General features: G+C 45.8%; 1 protein-coding gene across 2 annotated transcripts in view; it reads left to right on the forward strand.

Annotated features, from left to right (window-relative positions):
- The first annotated feature begins 445 nt into the window (after nucleotides 1–445).
- Nucleotides 446–12,661, forward strand: part of LOC136115713 (ceramide transfer protein-like) — a 151,970-nt gene continuing 139,754 nt past the window's right edge. For both annotated transcript variants that reach the window (XM_065861920.1, XM_065861922.1), the window contains exon 1: nucleotides 446–839. In XM_065861920.1, the coding sequence (XP_065717992.1) occupies nucleotides 744–839 (96 nt within the window). In that variant the 5' untranslated portion in view covers nucleotides 446–743. The remainder of the gene's footprint in view (nucleotides 840–12,661) is intronic.

Genomic DNA, 12,661 nt, shown 5'->3' on the forward strand with positions numbered 1-12,661 from the left:
AGGCCTCAACAGTCTCTTCGCTCCAGTGCCATGCAGCGCAATGCTCCCCCACCCCGACAAAAAAAAAAAAAAAACAAAACAAAAAAAACCAAAAAAGTAAAAAAAAACAAAAAGCAAACACCCAAACACCCTCCTAAACAGTACCGTTTCCCTTGTTTCCCTTGCCCAGAAACAGAGAGAACGGAGTGCCCTACCTCATCGGGTTACAGAGACGAAAACCACCGCTAGCGCCACAGAAACGACGAAACCAAGATGGCGGCCACCTGCCAACGGGAGGAAGACAGCCATCACAACAGACTCTCTGAGAACCGTCTTCACTCTTACTGTTGCACATAACAAGACTACAACTCCCGGCAGGCGCCGCGCGGCCCAGCTGGCGAGCTCGGAGGGAAGGCGAGGGGCGGAGCTGATAAATAGAGGCACAAAGTAATCGCCTTACGTAACATGGTGGTGGCTGCTGTGCTTTGAGTGCGCGGCAGGCAGACGCGTACTTGTTTCTTCTCTCCTCGCTACCTTTATGTTGTGGCTTTTGCCGCGGATTGGGATCGTGGAGTTATAGTGAAGGAGGAACCTGAGCTTGCGTGTTTCCGCGCCGGCCGGTTGCTGTTAGGGGCGAGCGGCGCTGGTGGCACTGCGGGTGCGGCGCAGTGCTGTTCAGGTAGAGTCTGCTACTCCCGTCCCTCTAGCAGGAGGAGACTGAAGCTGTTGTGGGCAGGGGTCACTGGACTCTTCTCTGCTCGGCTATGTCGGACAATCAGAGTTGGAATTCCTCTGGCTCTGAAGAGGACCCTGAGACCGAGGTTGTGCTGCCTGTTGAGCTCTGTGGGGTGCTCAGCAAGGTAAGCTGCCTATCTTTCTCTCTGCAGCCTGTGCCTGGCAGCCTCTCGCTTACCCTCTCCGCACCGCACTATGGGCTCCCCCTCCCGCAGTTGGTCGAGGGCTGTCAGCCCCTTCTGCCTGTCTTCTTCCCACCCCGCCGCTCCGGACAATCAGGCCGAGGCTCCCGCCTCCCTCGGTGCCGGTGGAGGGCCCTGGTGGAGGCGCCAACACGGCCGAGGTAGCCGCCACCTGATGGCGGGGAGGTAGCCGCTCTGGCGTTCAGCGTGAACCGCCCGCGCCCCCTCCCTCAGCTGGGGGCATCAGCTACATCCCCACCGGGCTGGGAGGGGGGACGACGGGACTTAGCCCTGCATGTGCGCAGCGACCGCCCGCTTCTCCCCATCCCCGAGAGGTGGTGTGAGGAAGCACTTTGTTGGGGAAGAGCTGCGGGTGTGGCTTGAGCCCCGGCCAAGCGGCTGGAGGAGGTGTCGTGTGTGTGTCCCCCCCCGAGGCTGTTGGCTGCCCGCCGTGAGCTTCCGGAGAGCGAGGCCCGTGAGGGAGCGGCTGGGTGTGCGCGAGGAGGGTGTCTTCCCCACTTCTCAGGCTTCTGGCTGAAGCTAGCGGTGGGCCCGGGTGCGGGTTGGGGCCGCGGCTTTCAGCTCCCCTGCCCGGGAGCTCCCAAAGGCAGGCGCAGCCCGTGGTCAGTTCCCAGGAGCAGGCCCCAGCACAGGAGCAGCACAACCTTTAGTCCAGGTGTTAAAACAGGGCAATAAAATATCCCTGCAGCAAGAAATACAGGAGGTGGGGAGTAGCAGAAGGAAAATGGTATTCAAGCTCGTTTTTCCCTTTAAAAAAAAAACATGATTTTTTTGCTTTTTTTATTACTGAAAATGAGTTGCAAGTATATGTTGGATGATACTGGGAAACTTTAGGAGCGCAGACTTTTGTTTTGTTGGTGTGTTGTTTTTTTTTTTTTTTTTAACAGAAAGTACATTCAGAATAACGTTGAGATATCCTGAGAATTAAAGCACTATGTTTTGAATTTATTTCTCTTCCTATGCAATAAGGCCAGGCACAGGCCAGTGTATAAGGCACAGTACTGAGTTCATAAACAGGCTCTGGATGCTGAGAAAAGAGCTGTAACAGTACCAGTACTCAGAGTTTTGTGAGGGATTCTGTCAACTCTTTCCAGTCTTGAAAATGTTTTGAAGCCCAGAGATAGGAGGGAATGGTTAGGAAAAAAGAAGGGCCTTTGCACATTTGTCAAAACTGAATTATTGCTAGACTAGATATGTTCTCAGATATAAAGTGGCTATTCAGTAATATCAATTTACTTTAACACTTTCTACAAGATGGTCTTAGAACCGCCTTGATAATCAGGCAGATCATGAAAGAAAATTTTGGTCTTCCAAAGTTTGTCACACAATGCCTTCATCTTGTTTTCCAATTACAAAGGGCATTGGAAATGCAGATGAATTCCTGTTAATGAATGTGAATTAAGAAAATTTATCCATGAGATATGGCCACAAGTAGAGAAGCATATGTACTGCAGAAATGAATCATTCATAGACTGGTAGTTTAAGAAGGCCGAGGTCATTTTGCACAAAGAAAGAAAACCTGAATTTAACAGTGCTTCTACTGTACACGCCTATTCCACCATGTGACAAAAGTGGAGATGCATTTCTATAGGGCAATTAGCAAAACTTATTTTTGTCAAAACTAGTTTGTTTTGGATAGAATACTACTATCAAAGGAAAAGCACCCCATGGTACTCAATTAGTATTTGAGGGAATGTAATGGAAGATTGTTGAGGAGGATTGTCAATATGCTCAAGTGACTTGCAGCTGGGGTGTACAGAAACACATATACCATACTAACTGTTGTTTAGTCTTGTGTGCTTGACAAGTACAACCTCTGTGTTTAGGTAACATAGGTCTGTGATATGTTTGATAGGGTGCCTTTAAGTATGCTTGAGATTTCTGTCCTGCTGTAGGAAAGATCAAAGCACAGTGGTAAACTGTGCCTGCTTGAGTCCTTGAAATACATGCAAAACCAGCAGGTTTGGTGAGCCTCTAGCATGGACTGAGCTCTGCAGGGCCTGCGCCCCTGCTTGTGTGCCTCTGCTCGGGTGCTGCTTCAGGGATCCTCCAATTTGGGAGGGAATGGAGCTAAATTTACTCTTTGCGTTTCATCCATGGTTTTGTGGTTGTTCCTGCATCCTACCTGCATTGGCTCACACAGTATTAAAGGATGAAAACCTGCTGCTTTCAAAAGAATAGGACGAAGACTTTATCCAGTATCTTTGCATCCTCTCAAAAGAATGCTGAGTTCAGAAAAGGGAAAAAAAACCAAACAACCCACCATTAGAGTTCTAGCATGTTTAATGCAGAAAAAGATAATTAGCATTTCCTTTCTGAGATTAACTTGGCCACAATGCTACTCCAAGGGAAATAAAATCCATTAATTAAACAATAAATCTAGTTTTAATATCATGTAAGAAGCCTTAACAGATAGCTACGCTTTATCCCTCTGAAATAATGGGCTTCTGTTCTACTGTGTCAAATTTGTACTTCTTGATAAGACTTAACACACATAAAGAACAACGCCAGAAGAAAAAGGTAAGAGAACTCTGATACTGTAAAATCAGCAAATTGAAGAAACTTCTAAAACTAGGATTTAAGGTTTTAGAAGTAGCATTCCATTTTAATGATTCATGCACGCCAAGCACCCTCACGGGGATAGGTCTGCCTAGTAAGGGGGACTGAAGAATCTCCAGACAAAGGTTATATCCACACAGATAATATATGTTCATTACATTTCCAGGAAATTCTTTGCATTTACAAACTGAATAACAAAACCAGTATGAAGCGGTCCTTGCGCTGGTCTTGCTACTTTATCTTCTGAGAGCAAGGGCGTTGTCTCCTAAACTTCTCATGATTATCTCAACAAATACCATTCTTGTGACTTAACACCTAATAAGTGCCTAAAACTTAATAAGAATAAGCTTCACAGATGTTAACTTAGTAAACCCCTAAAATCTGTGACCCTTATTCTTATTAACTTATTACTAATTTCTGATTTTAGGTATCAACTGTACTATTCTACTTATAGCTGTCATTGATCAACCTCTTATGGTTAGATGAGAATTTTCACATAAATTGAAATTTCTTGTCAAATGCACGATAGGGAATCCAAGCGAAGATATCTTAATCTTAGATTTGTTTTTTTTTTTCTTTTTTTTTGTCTACTTGGCTTCTTTCAATAATATTTATATAATTTTCCTGTATACCTAAAACATGAAAAAATACAAGTTTTGTTAGATTTCCTCATAATTATCCTTTGCCAAATAAAATGTTGTAATAGCAAACCAAATGAGATTGCCTTTTTCCTACCTGAAGATCTGAAGAAACAGAACCATTCTGAACAGAGTCTTTTGGCAAAACTGGACTTGGGCTTTTCTCCTCTGATGTTCTACACAAATTTAGTCTATAAAACAGTAGAAGCTGAATTTAATATTTTAGTTTCAACATATTTACTGATGTTTACCAACATTTTTCCCCGGAATATTCTGCTATAGTAACCACATCAATGCCCATTTGCTGGGCTAAGCTGTGAGCATATACTTTGATTATATACTGCTAGGTAGGTCACATAGGAAGAGGCAGTTGACTCCACATCTCAAGACTGCCTCTGTATAAGAAAGAAAGAAGGGTAATTGTAGTAGGCAGTTCCCTTCAGAGAGGAACAGAGGGCCCAATGTGCAGAGTTGACCCTCATCATAGGGAAGTTTGTAGTCTACCTGGAGCCTGGGTCAGGGTGCACTCAACAGACTACTACCCACTACTGATCTTCCAGGCAGGTGAGGAGGAAGCTGCATCCCATAGTGTGAGGGTAATGAAAAAAGATTGGACTGTGGTCATGGATGGCTATGTCCTTTTCAGGAAAGACAGGCCAGCCAGGCGTGGTGGTGGAGTCGCTCTTTACGTGAGAGAGCAACTACAATGTATTGAGTGTTGTCCAGGGTGGATGAGGAACGAGTTGAGAGTCTGTGGGTGAGAATTAAGGGGCAGGCTGGCAAGGGTGATGCTGTTGTAGGCGTCTATTATAGGCTACCAGGTCAGGATGAGGAAGTTGATGAGGCCTTCTACAGGTAGTTGAGGGCAACCTCGCAATCACAGGCCCTGGTTGTGGTGGGGGTTTTTAACTACCCTGATGTTTGCTGGAAAAGGAGAAAAGAAGGACCTTGGCTCTCTTCTGTAAAATCTTATAATCTAATAAGCCCCAGTGCTGTTTTTTACTGGTGTAGCAGGTGAAGCCATGTCTTTTTCTGGCATTCTGTAGCTTAATTATGTGCAAATGTTTCTGGATGATTGTGCTGAGTGTAGCTGATGCTACCTTTACTGGGGGAACATGGGATGTAATCTGAATAGTCAAGTGTGGTGAAACCTGTTGCAGTGAACATGCTTGAGGGATAAGTTTACCTTTTGCTAGTTGATGCCTCAGCAATACTTGAGAGAAACTAATTACAATGAAATGGTAGCTCACCAAACTTTCTACTAAAGAAACATTTATTTTTAGTAACTTATTGTGTATAATTACATTTCAAATCGATAAAAGTAGGCTGCAGTTCTGTGTGCTTAGTAGTGTTTCAGTTCTGCCCTTTGGTAAAGAGACAAGCTTTGAAGGAAACGGAGTAATTTCATATGGGAATTGTATTAGAAGTGTGTCTTGCTGTGGTTTCTTTAAATGTTTTGGAACTTCAGGTTTTTTTCTCTTGTATTTCCTGCTTACCATTTTAAGGTGGATACAAAAAAAGAACTTTGATGTGGAAGTGTCTTTCTTGAAGCACAAGAATCTAGATGCTTGAACCAGTGGTCTTTTCTTTGCCAAAACCTTGTTTCTATCCTCTGTACTTTAAGGCGTCTTTTAATTCATGCCCATACTGATTGCAACAGAAAATGCAAGATTGACTGCTATATTTACCTCACTTAGCTGTGTCATAGAAGGAAAGGTGCTTTCCTCCCTGTCCCTTGCTCCTTTGCCCAAGATAACTTTGGTCTCTGCCTTTTGCTTCTGGGGAGGAGTTGGGAATATGAGAGGAAAAGGAGGAAGGCAGGAAATAATACACTTCTATGACAGCTTGTGTTACTGTTTCATGTACTAAGCACAGTTGAGTCTTTCTTTAAGAAATACTCAACTAAGCAATTCAGTGTATTAAGATATCATAAAGGGCTCTGGTTTTGGAGAGTAAACCTAAGTCTTACTTATGCTTGGAAACTGTTAGGAATTTCTCAGCTGTAGAACTTGTTTTCTGTAGACCTTCTCTTGTTTATTAAGAGTGTTAAAATGCCATTATGGGACATGTATTAACTAATATGTGTAGTATAATGTAGAAGCAAGCCTGTTAGTCCACTTTCTTCCCCCATTTATATATTTTTAAAATGGTTAATGTGTACACATACGCAGGCACGTCACAAGAAGAACCAGAGGCCATGAATGCATTGCAAAGAGCAAGTTTTATTTTAGTTACTTCTCTACTGGGGGATCTCTGAAGCCACACCTAACCTCTCAGGCAGAGGTGACACCAGCGGGGACGCAGGCGCTGGTAAGTTCAGCCCTGCTGGAAGATCACTGGACCTGCTGAGCTCACCTGTATTTCAAAGCTTCAGGCAGACGCAGCCTCCCGCTCTTTCTCACAACAAAGCAGGAATCTCGGGCATAGTGATAAGGTGCCTAGAGTTTCTCGCAGGCCTATGTTATCTAACACAGAGGTTCTACTCATCAAGCACACAAGGTCAGTAAAACAATTATTGTGATGTATGTGCTTTTTCTACAGACTGGTGCAAGTCGTTTGAGCACATTTACATTTAACCAACCTCCTCACCAAATCTTCTACTATATCCCCATAGAGTGAATAATGGTTGGAATTAAATGCCAAAAAGAGACATTTTAAACTTATCTCTTGAAACTTTTTGCCAAAGAATGGCTTTCGTAATCAAAGAAGTGCTTGCATGATAAAATTATCAGTGCTTTTGTTTCCATTTTTATCTAGTTTTTGCACTGTTGTCAAAAAAACAGGGTTCATTACCTGGTGTGCATGCAAAAGAGCCAAATTCTGCACACAGAGACGAGGTATTTTATTACAGAGCTGTATAAGTCCAGATGCTAGGTTAAGCTAGCATACCAGCAATATGAAAGTCTCAATCATTTATACAAAATATTATTAGTATACACATGCTGTCAGGGCAGTCCTGTAGGGCTGATTGGTTACACTATTTGTATGCAAGCTATATAATGTTATTTTTACTACGCACGCTCAGTGAGTAAGGGTCTTTTTCTGGAGGTGGGTAGCCTTCGATGAAGAGGTGTGTGGTTTTTTTTTTTTTTTTTCAATTAAAATGACATTATAATGAGCAGAGTTTACTTTATGTTATTCATGTCCACAAAATTTGGTGATAATCAACTGTCCATAGTTGATTTCTCATTTCTGCGATAGGTTTTGTTCTGCAATTGAAAATTAATTGCTATTAAACATCTCATTTATTATTTCTATTAAAAGTAGATGAAATGCCTAGCATAGGCTGTTATTATTAGTCTAATATTAACTTACCAGTAGGTCTCATGGTCAGGTCTTTTGGCCTATCTAGCAACACTGTGATTGAAGACCATCACCAGTGTGTAGCTAGAGTTATAGAACAGTACTGATCAGTGGTCATATGATTCCACAAAGTGTGGTTCAGTATTGTTGAGAAGGTGTTGCAAATATGATGAATAATCAGAACTTTTAGTTGCTTCTAACTAGATCTTTGTAGGATGAATCTAGGACTTGTTCCTGGAATATCACTTTCATTCTATGTGTTAAAAAACTGATTGCTCTAGGCACTACTGTAGTTATATACTGTACTGATGGGATAATGGCATGTTTCTATTTACACGAAGAGAACTAGGTTCTTTAGTAAAATTATTTTTGTAGTGTCACAGAGGCACCCAAAAATGACTCCAAGCCAATGTAACCTTAAGCCAACTTCAATTCGGAACCAAAACCAATGCAAGCAGGGGGTAATCCAAAATCAATCCGTACTCCGAAAACATTTAATAAAATGCAGGTTTGATATACCAGTTGGGGGTATTATGACCATATGACCACCCAAGAATGATGATCCACAGCATGTATGCACTCACTCAAAGAGAAGCCTTTCTCACTCAAGGGTACCTAAAAGAAATAATCACTGGGGGGGAGGGGCAAGGGCAAGGACTCACTCAAGGATATATCCAGAAGAAATAATCACTTGCCAAAGAGAAAGCGAGGGCTCTCAAAAGGGCAATCCTAGGAAGTCTCCTTAGATGGTGTCCCTGATTTAAGGGGAGGGTTATCGTTACAGACCTGCTGCTTTGAGAAGACCACTCAAAGAGGGTCTTTGGTGGGTGCCCTGTTTTATAGTCTGGTTGCATCTGGCTGTGGTCATTTCTGGGCCTGGGCATCTTGTTTGCAGAGGATCCTGTCTGTTGACTGAGGTTTTCCCCCCTCCTGCTTCCCTAACCGTGGGGGAGGTCTATGTGACTGAAGTGACCTGCCCTGGGGGTTGGACAGGAGGACATGAGGACAGCCACAGTGGGACACAAAAGGTGCTAAAGAGCCATTAACTGTCATACTGAAAGCTCTGGACCTCATGGGGTGTGTGCCTTTTTTTTTTTTTTTTTTATTTTTTTTTTGTTCCCCTCCCAATCGGGTGCTTTTGATCTCGAGACCTGGAGTCTCCTGACAGCCCTTGCGAGAGCAGCTGATGTGGAGTGGGCATTACCACGGTGAGGGCGATCACACCCCTGCCTTGAAAAAGCCTCAGAGAGGGCAGTGACGCTGGGAGGGGCAACCAGCTTGTGATGTGGATGAGTACCAGTGACACTCTGCTGCAGCAGCGGATGTGGTAACTCATGTAGTAGGGCGCAGAGGTTGTCACTTTTTGCTTGTTAGACCCTCTCACCTATTGCCAGTGTCCCAGACTGCTGCTGACCATGGTCTCCTCCAGAAAGAGAGCTTGTCTCAAAAAGACTGCAGCAACTCAGACTGATGGCCTGCTCTGAACCATGACTGTTCGGGTTTCTGGTTGCAGGGAGTGCCAGAGCCTGCTGCTGCCTGGGGAGGATGGCCAGCATTCCACCTGCGTGAGATGTGAGCAGGTGCAAGATCTGCTCAGCATGGTTGTGAAACTTTAGGAGGAGGTTGAGACACTTAGGTCCATTGGGGAGTATGAAAAGGAGATCAACTGGTGGAGTAACTCATTGGTGTGCCACTCAGAGAGGCTCCAGGGGGATACCCCCCCAAAAGGTAGTCGGGCAGAGGGGGAAGACCCGAGACAGCCCCTACCCTATTGCTTTTGGGTAGAGGTAGGGGAATGAAAAGATGATGAGGGTTGGAAGCGAGTTCCAGTTGGGCGCTGCAGGCAACCCCCCTTCCTACCCGCTTTGCTTCCCCAGGTACCCCATCGTAATAAGTTTGAGGCCCTGGATCTGGAAGAAGAGGTAGGTGAGGATGTGGTGCAAGACCTGCCTACAAGGTCGCATAGAAAGAGGCAGTTGACTACACACCTCAAGACGGCCTCAAATAAGAAAGAAAGAAGGGTAATTGTAGTAGGCAATTCCCTTCTGAGAGGGACAGAGGGCCCAATCTGCAGAATTGACCCACATTGCAGGGAAGTATGTAGTCTACCCAGATCAGGGACATGACCAGGATGCTCCCCAACCTGGTGCACCCAAGGGACTACTACCCACTGCTGATCTTCCAGACAGATGGGGAGGAAGCTGCATCCTGCGGTCTGAGAGGAATGAAGAAAGATTTCAAGGCCTTGGGACGGATGGTAAAAGAGTCTGGGGCTCAAGTGATTTTTCTCTTCCCTCCTTCCAATTTTGGGTGATGATATGGGATGGAATAGAAAAATTCAGTCCCTAAACAGTTGGCTATAAGACTGGTGCTACAGGCAGGGCTTAGGGTTCTTTGATAACAGCTGGTTTTATAAGACACCAGTTCGAACAGTGATACATGGGGAAGGTTTATCTCACAGGGGCAAAATAATGCTGGGACAGGAATTAGCAGGGCTCATTTGGAGAGCTTTAAACTAGACTCGAAGGGGGATGGGGTTGTAGCTGGACTTGGATCAGTGGGGCAGCACTCTAGAGTTCATGAAGGCTGGGAGGCCTCCCATACCCCTGGGGTGAAATCATTGTGCTCAGCTCGCTCCCTGAAATGCCTGTACACCAATGCAGGCAGCATGGGGAATAAGCAGGAGGAGTTAGAAACCTGTGTTCAGTCAGGAGATTATGATCTGGTGGCAATTACGGAGACATGGTGGGACAGTACACATGATTGGAATGTGGTCATGGATGGCTATGTCCTTGTCAGGAAAGAGAGGCCAGCCAGGCGTGGTGGTGGAGTTGCTCTTTATGTGAGAGAGCAACTACAATGTACTGAGTATTGTCCAGGGGTGGATGAGGGGTGAGTTGAGAGTCTGTGGGTGAGAATTAAGGGGCAGGCTGGCAGGGGTGATACTGTTGTGGGTGTCTATTACAGGCCACCAGATCAGGATGAGGAAGTTGATGAGGCCTTCTACAGGCAGCTGAGAGCAGCCTCACAGTCACAGGCCCTGGTTGTGGTGGGGGTTTTTAACTGCCCTGATGTTTGCTGGAAGGACTACTCAGCCAGCCACAGTCTAGGAGGTTCCTCCAGTGTCTTGATGATAACTTTCTAAAGCAAATGGTGGAGGAGCTGACTAGGAGAGGTGCACTGCTGGATCTCATCCTCACTAACAAGGAGGGTCTGGTTGAAGTGGTAAAGGTTGAGGGCTGCCTGGGTTGCAGTGGGCATGAAATAGTGAAGTTCAGGATCTTGTGTGGCAGGAACAGGATAGCAAGCAGAATTGCAACCCTGGACTTCAGCAGGGCAAATTTGACCTTTTCAGGCAATTGCTGGGGGAAATCCCATGGGCAAGACTGCTTGAAGGTAAAGGGGCCCAAGATAGTTGGTTAGTGTTCAGGGACTGCTTCTACCAAGCTCAAGGTCAGAGCATCCTGACACAAAGGAAGTCAAAGAAGGGAGCCAGGAGACCTGCTTGGTTAAACAGGGAACTGCTGGGCAAGCTCAAGTGGAAGAGGAGAGTTTACAGATCATGGAAGGAGGGGCTGGCCACTTGGGAAGAGTATAAGGCTGTTGTCAGAGGGTGTAGGGAGGCAACTAGGAAAGGCCTCCTTAGAATTAAACCTGGTGAGAGGGGTCAAGGACAACAGAAAGAGCTTTTTCAAATACATGGCAGATAAAACTAATACCAGTGGCAATGTAGGCCCACTGATGAATGAGGTGAGTGCCCTGGTGACAGAAGATACAGAGAAGGCAGAGTTACTGAATGCCTTCTTTGTTTCTGTCTACTCTGCCGGAGGCTGTCCTGAGGAGCCCCATACCACTGAGGCCCCAGAGGAAGTCAGGACAATGGAGGAGTTTGCCTTGGTTGATGAGGACTGGGTTAGGGAGTAATTAGGCCATCTAGACATCCACAAATCCATGGGCCCAGATGGGATGCACCTGTGGGTGCTGAGGTCGTTGCTGGACCACTCTCCATCTTTGCCAAATCTTGGGAAACGGGAGAGGTTCCCGAGGACTGGAGGAAAGCAAATGTCACTCTAGTCTTCAGAAAAGGCAAGAAGGAGGACCCGGGTAATTATAGACCAGTCAGCCTCACCTCCATCCCTGGGAAAGTGATAGAACAGCTTATCCTTGGTGTCATCTCAAGGCATATCAGGGATAAGAGGGTCATTAGGGGCAGTCAACATGGCTTCACCAAGGGGAAGTCGTGCTTAACCAACCTCATAGCCTTTTATGAGGACATAATGAGGTGGATAGATGATGGCAGAGCAGTGGATGTGGTCTGCCTTGACCGTGTCAAATGCTTTACTGAAGTCTCCTACAGCATACTCATGGCTAAACTGAGGTAGTGTGGTCTGGACGTTCAGGTAGTGAGGTGGACTGTGAACTCGCTGAAGGAAAGAAGCCAGAGAGTCGTGGTCAATGGGGCAGAGTCTAGTTGGAGGCCTGTATCTAGTGGAGTGCCTCAGGGGTCAGTACTGGAGCCAGTATTATTCAATATATTCATCCATGACTTGGGTGAGGGAATAGAGTGCACTGTCAGCAAGTTTGCTGATGACACCAAGCTGGGAGGAGTGGCTGACACACCAGAAGGCTGTGCTGCCATCCAGCGAGACCTGGACAGGCTGGAGAGTTGGGTAGGGAAAAATTTAATGAAATATAACAAGGGAAAGTGTAGATTTTTGCATCTGAGTAGGAACAACCCCAGGTTCCGGTGTAAGTTGGGGAATGACCTGTTGGAGAGCAGTCTAGGGGAAAGGGACCTGGGGGTCCTGGTGGACAGCAGGATGACCATGAGCCAGCACTGTGCCCTTGTGGCCAAGAGGGCCAATGGCATCCTGGGATGTATTAGTAGGGGGGTGGTTAGTAGGTCTAGAGAGGTTCTCCTCTCCCTCTACTCTGCCCTGGTGAGACCGCATCTGGACTGTTGTGTCCAGTTCTGGGCCCCTCAGTTCCAGAAGGACAGGGAACTGCTTGAGAGCGTTTATCGCAGAGCCACAAAGATGAGTAAGGGAGTGGAGCATTTCCTTTATGAGGAAAGGCTGAGAGAGCTGGGTCTCTTTAGCTTGGAGGAGACTGAGGGGTGACCTTATTAATGTTTACAAATATATAAAGGGTAAGTGTCAGGGGGGTGGAGCCAGGCTCTTCTTGGTGACAACCAGTGATAGGACAAGGGGTTCAAACTGTAACACAAGAAGTTCCACTTAAATT

Source organism: Patagioenas fasciata, chromosome W (assembly GCF_037038585.1).
Source record: "Patagioenas fasciata isolate bPatFas1 chromosome W, bPatFas1.hap1, whole genome shotgun sequence".
NCBI lineage: Eukaryota > Metazoa > Chordata > Aves > Columbiformes > Columbidae > Patagioenas > Patagioenas fasciata.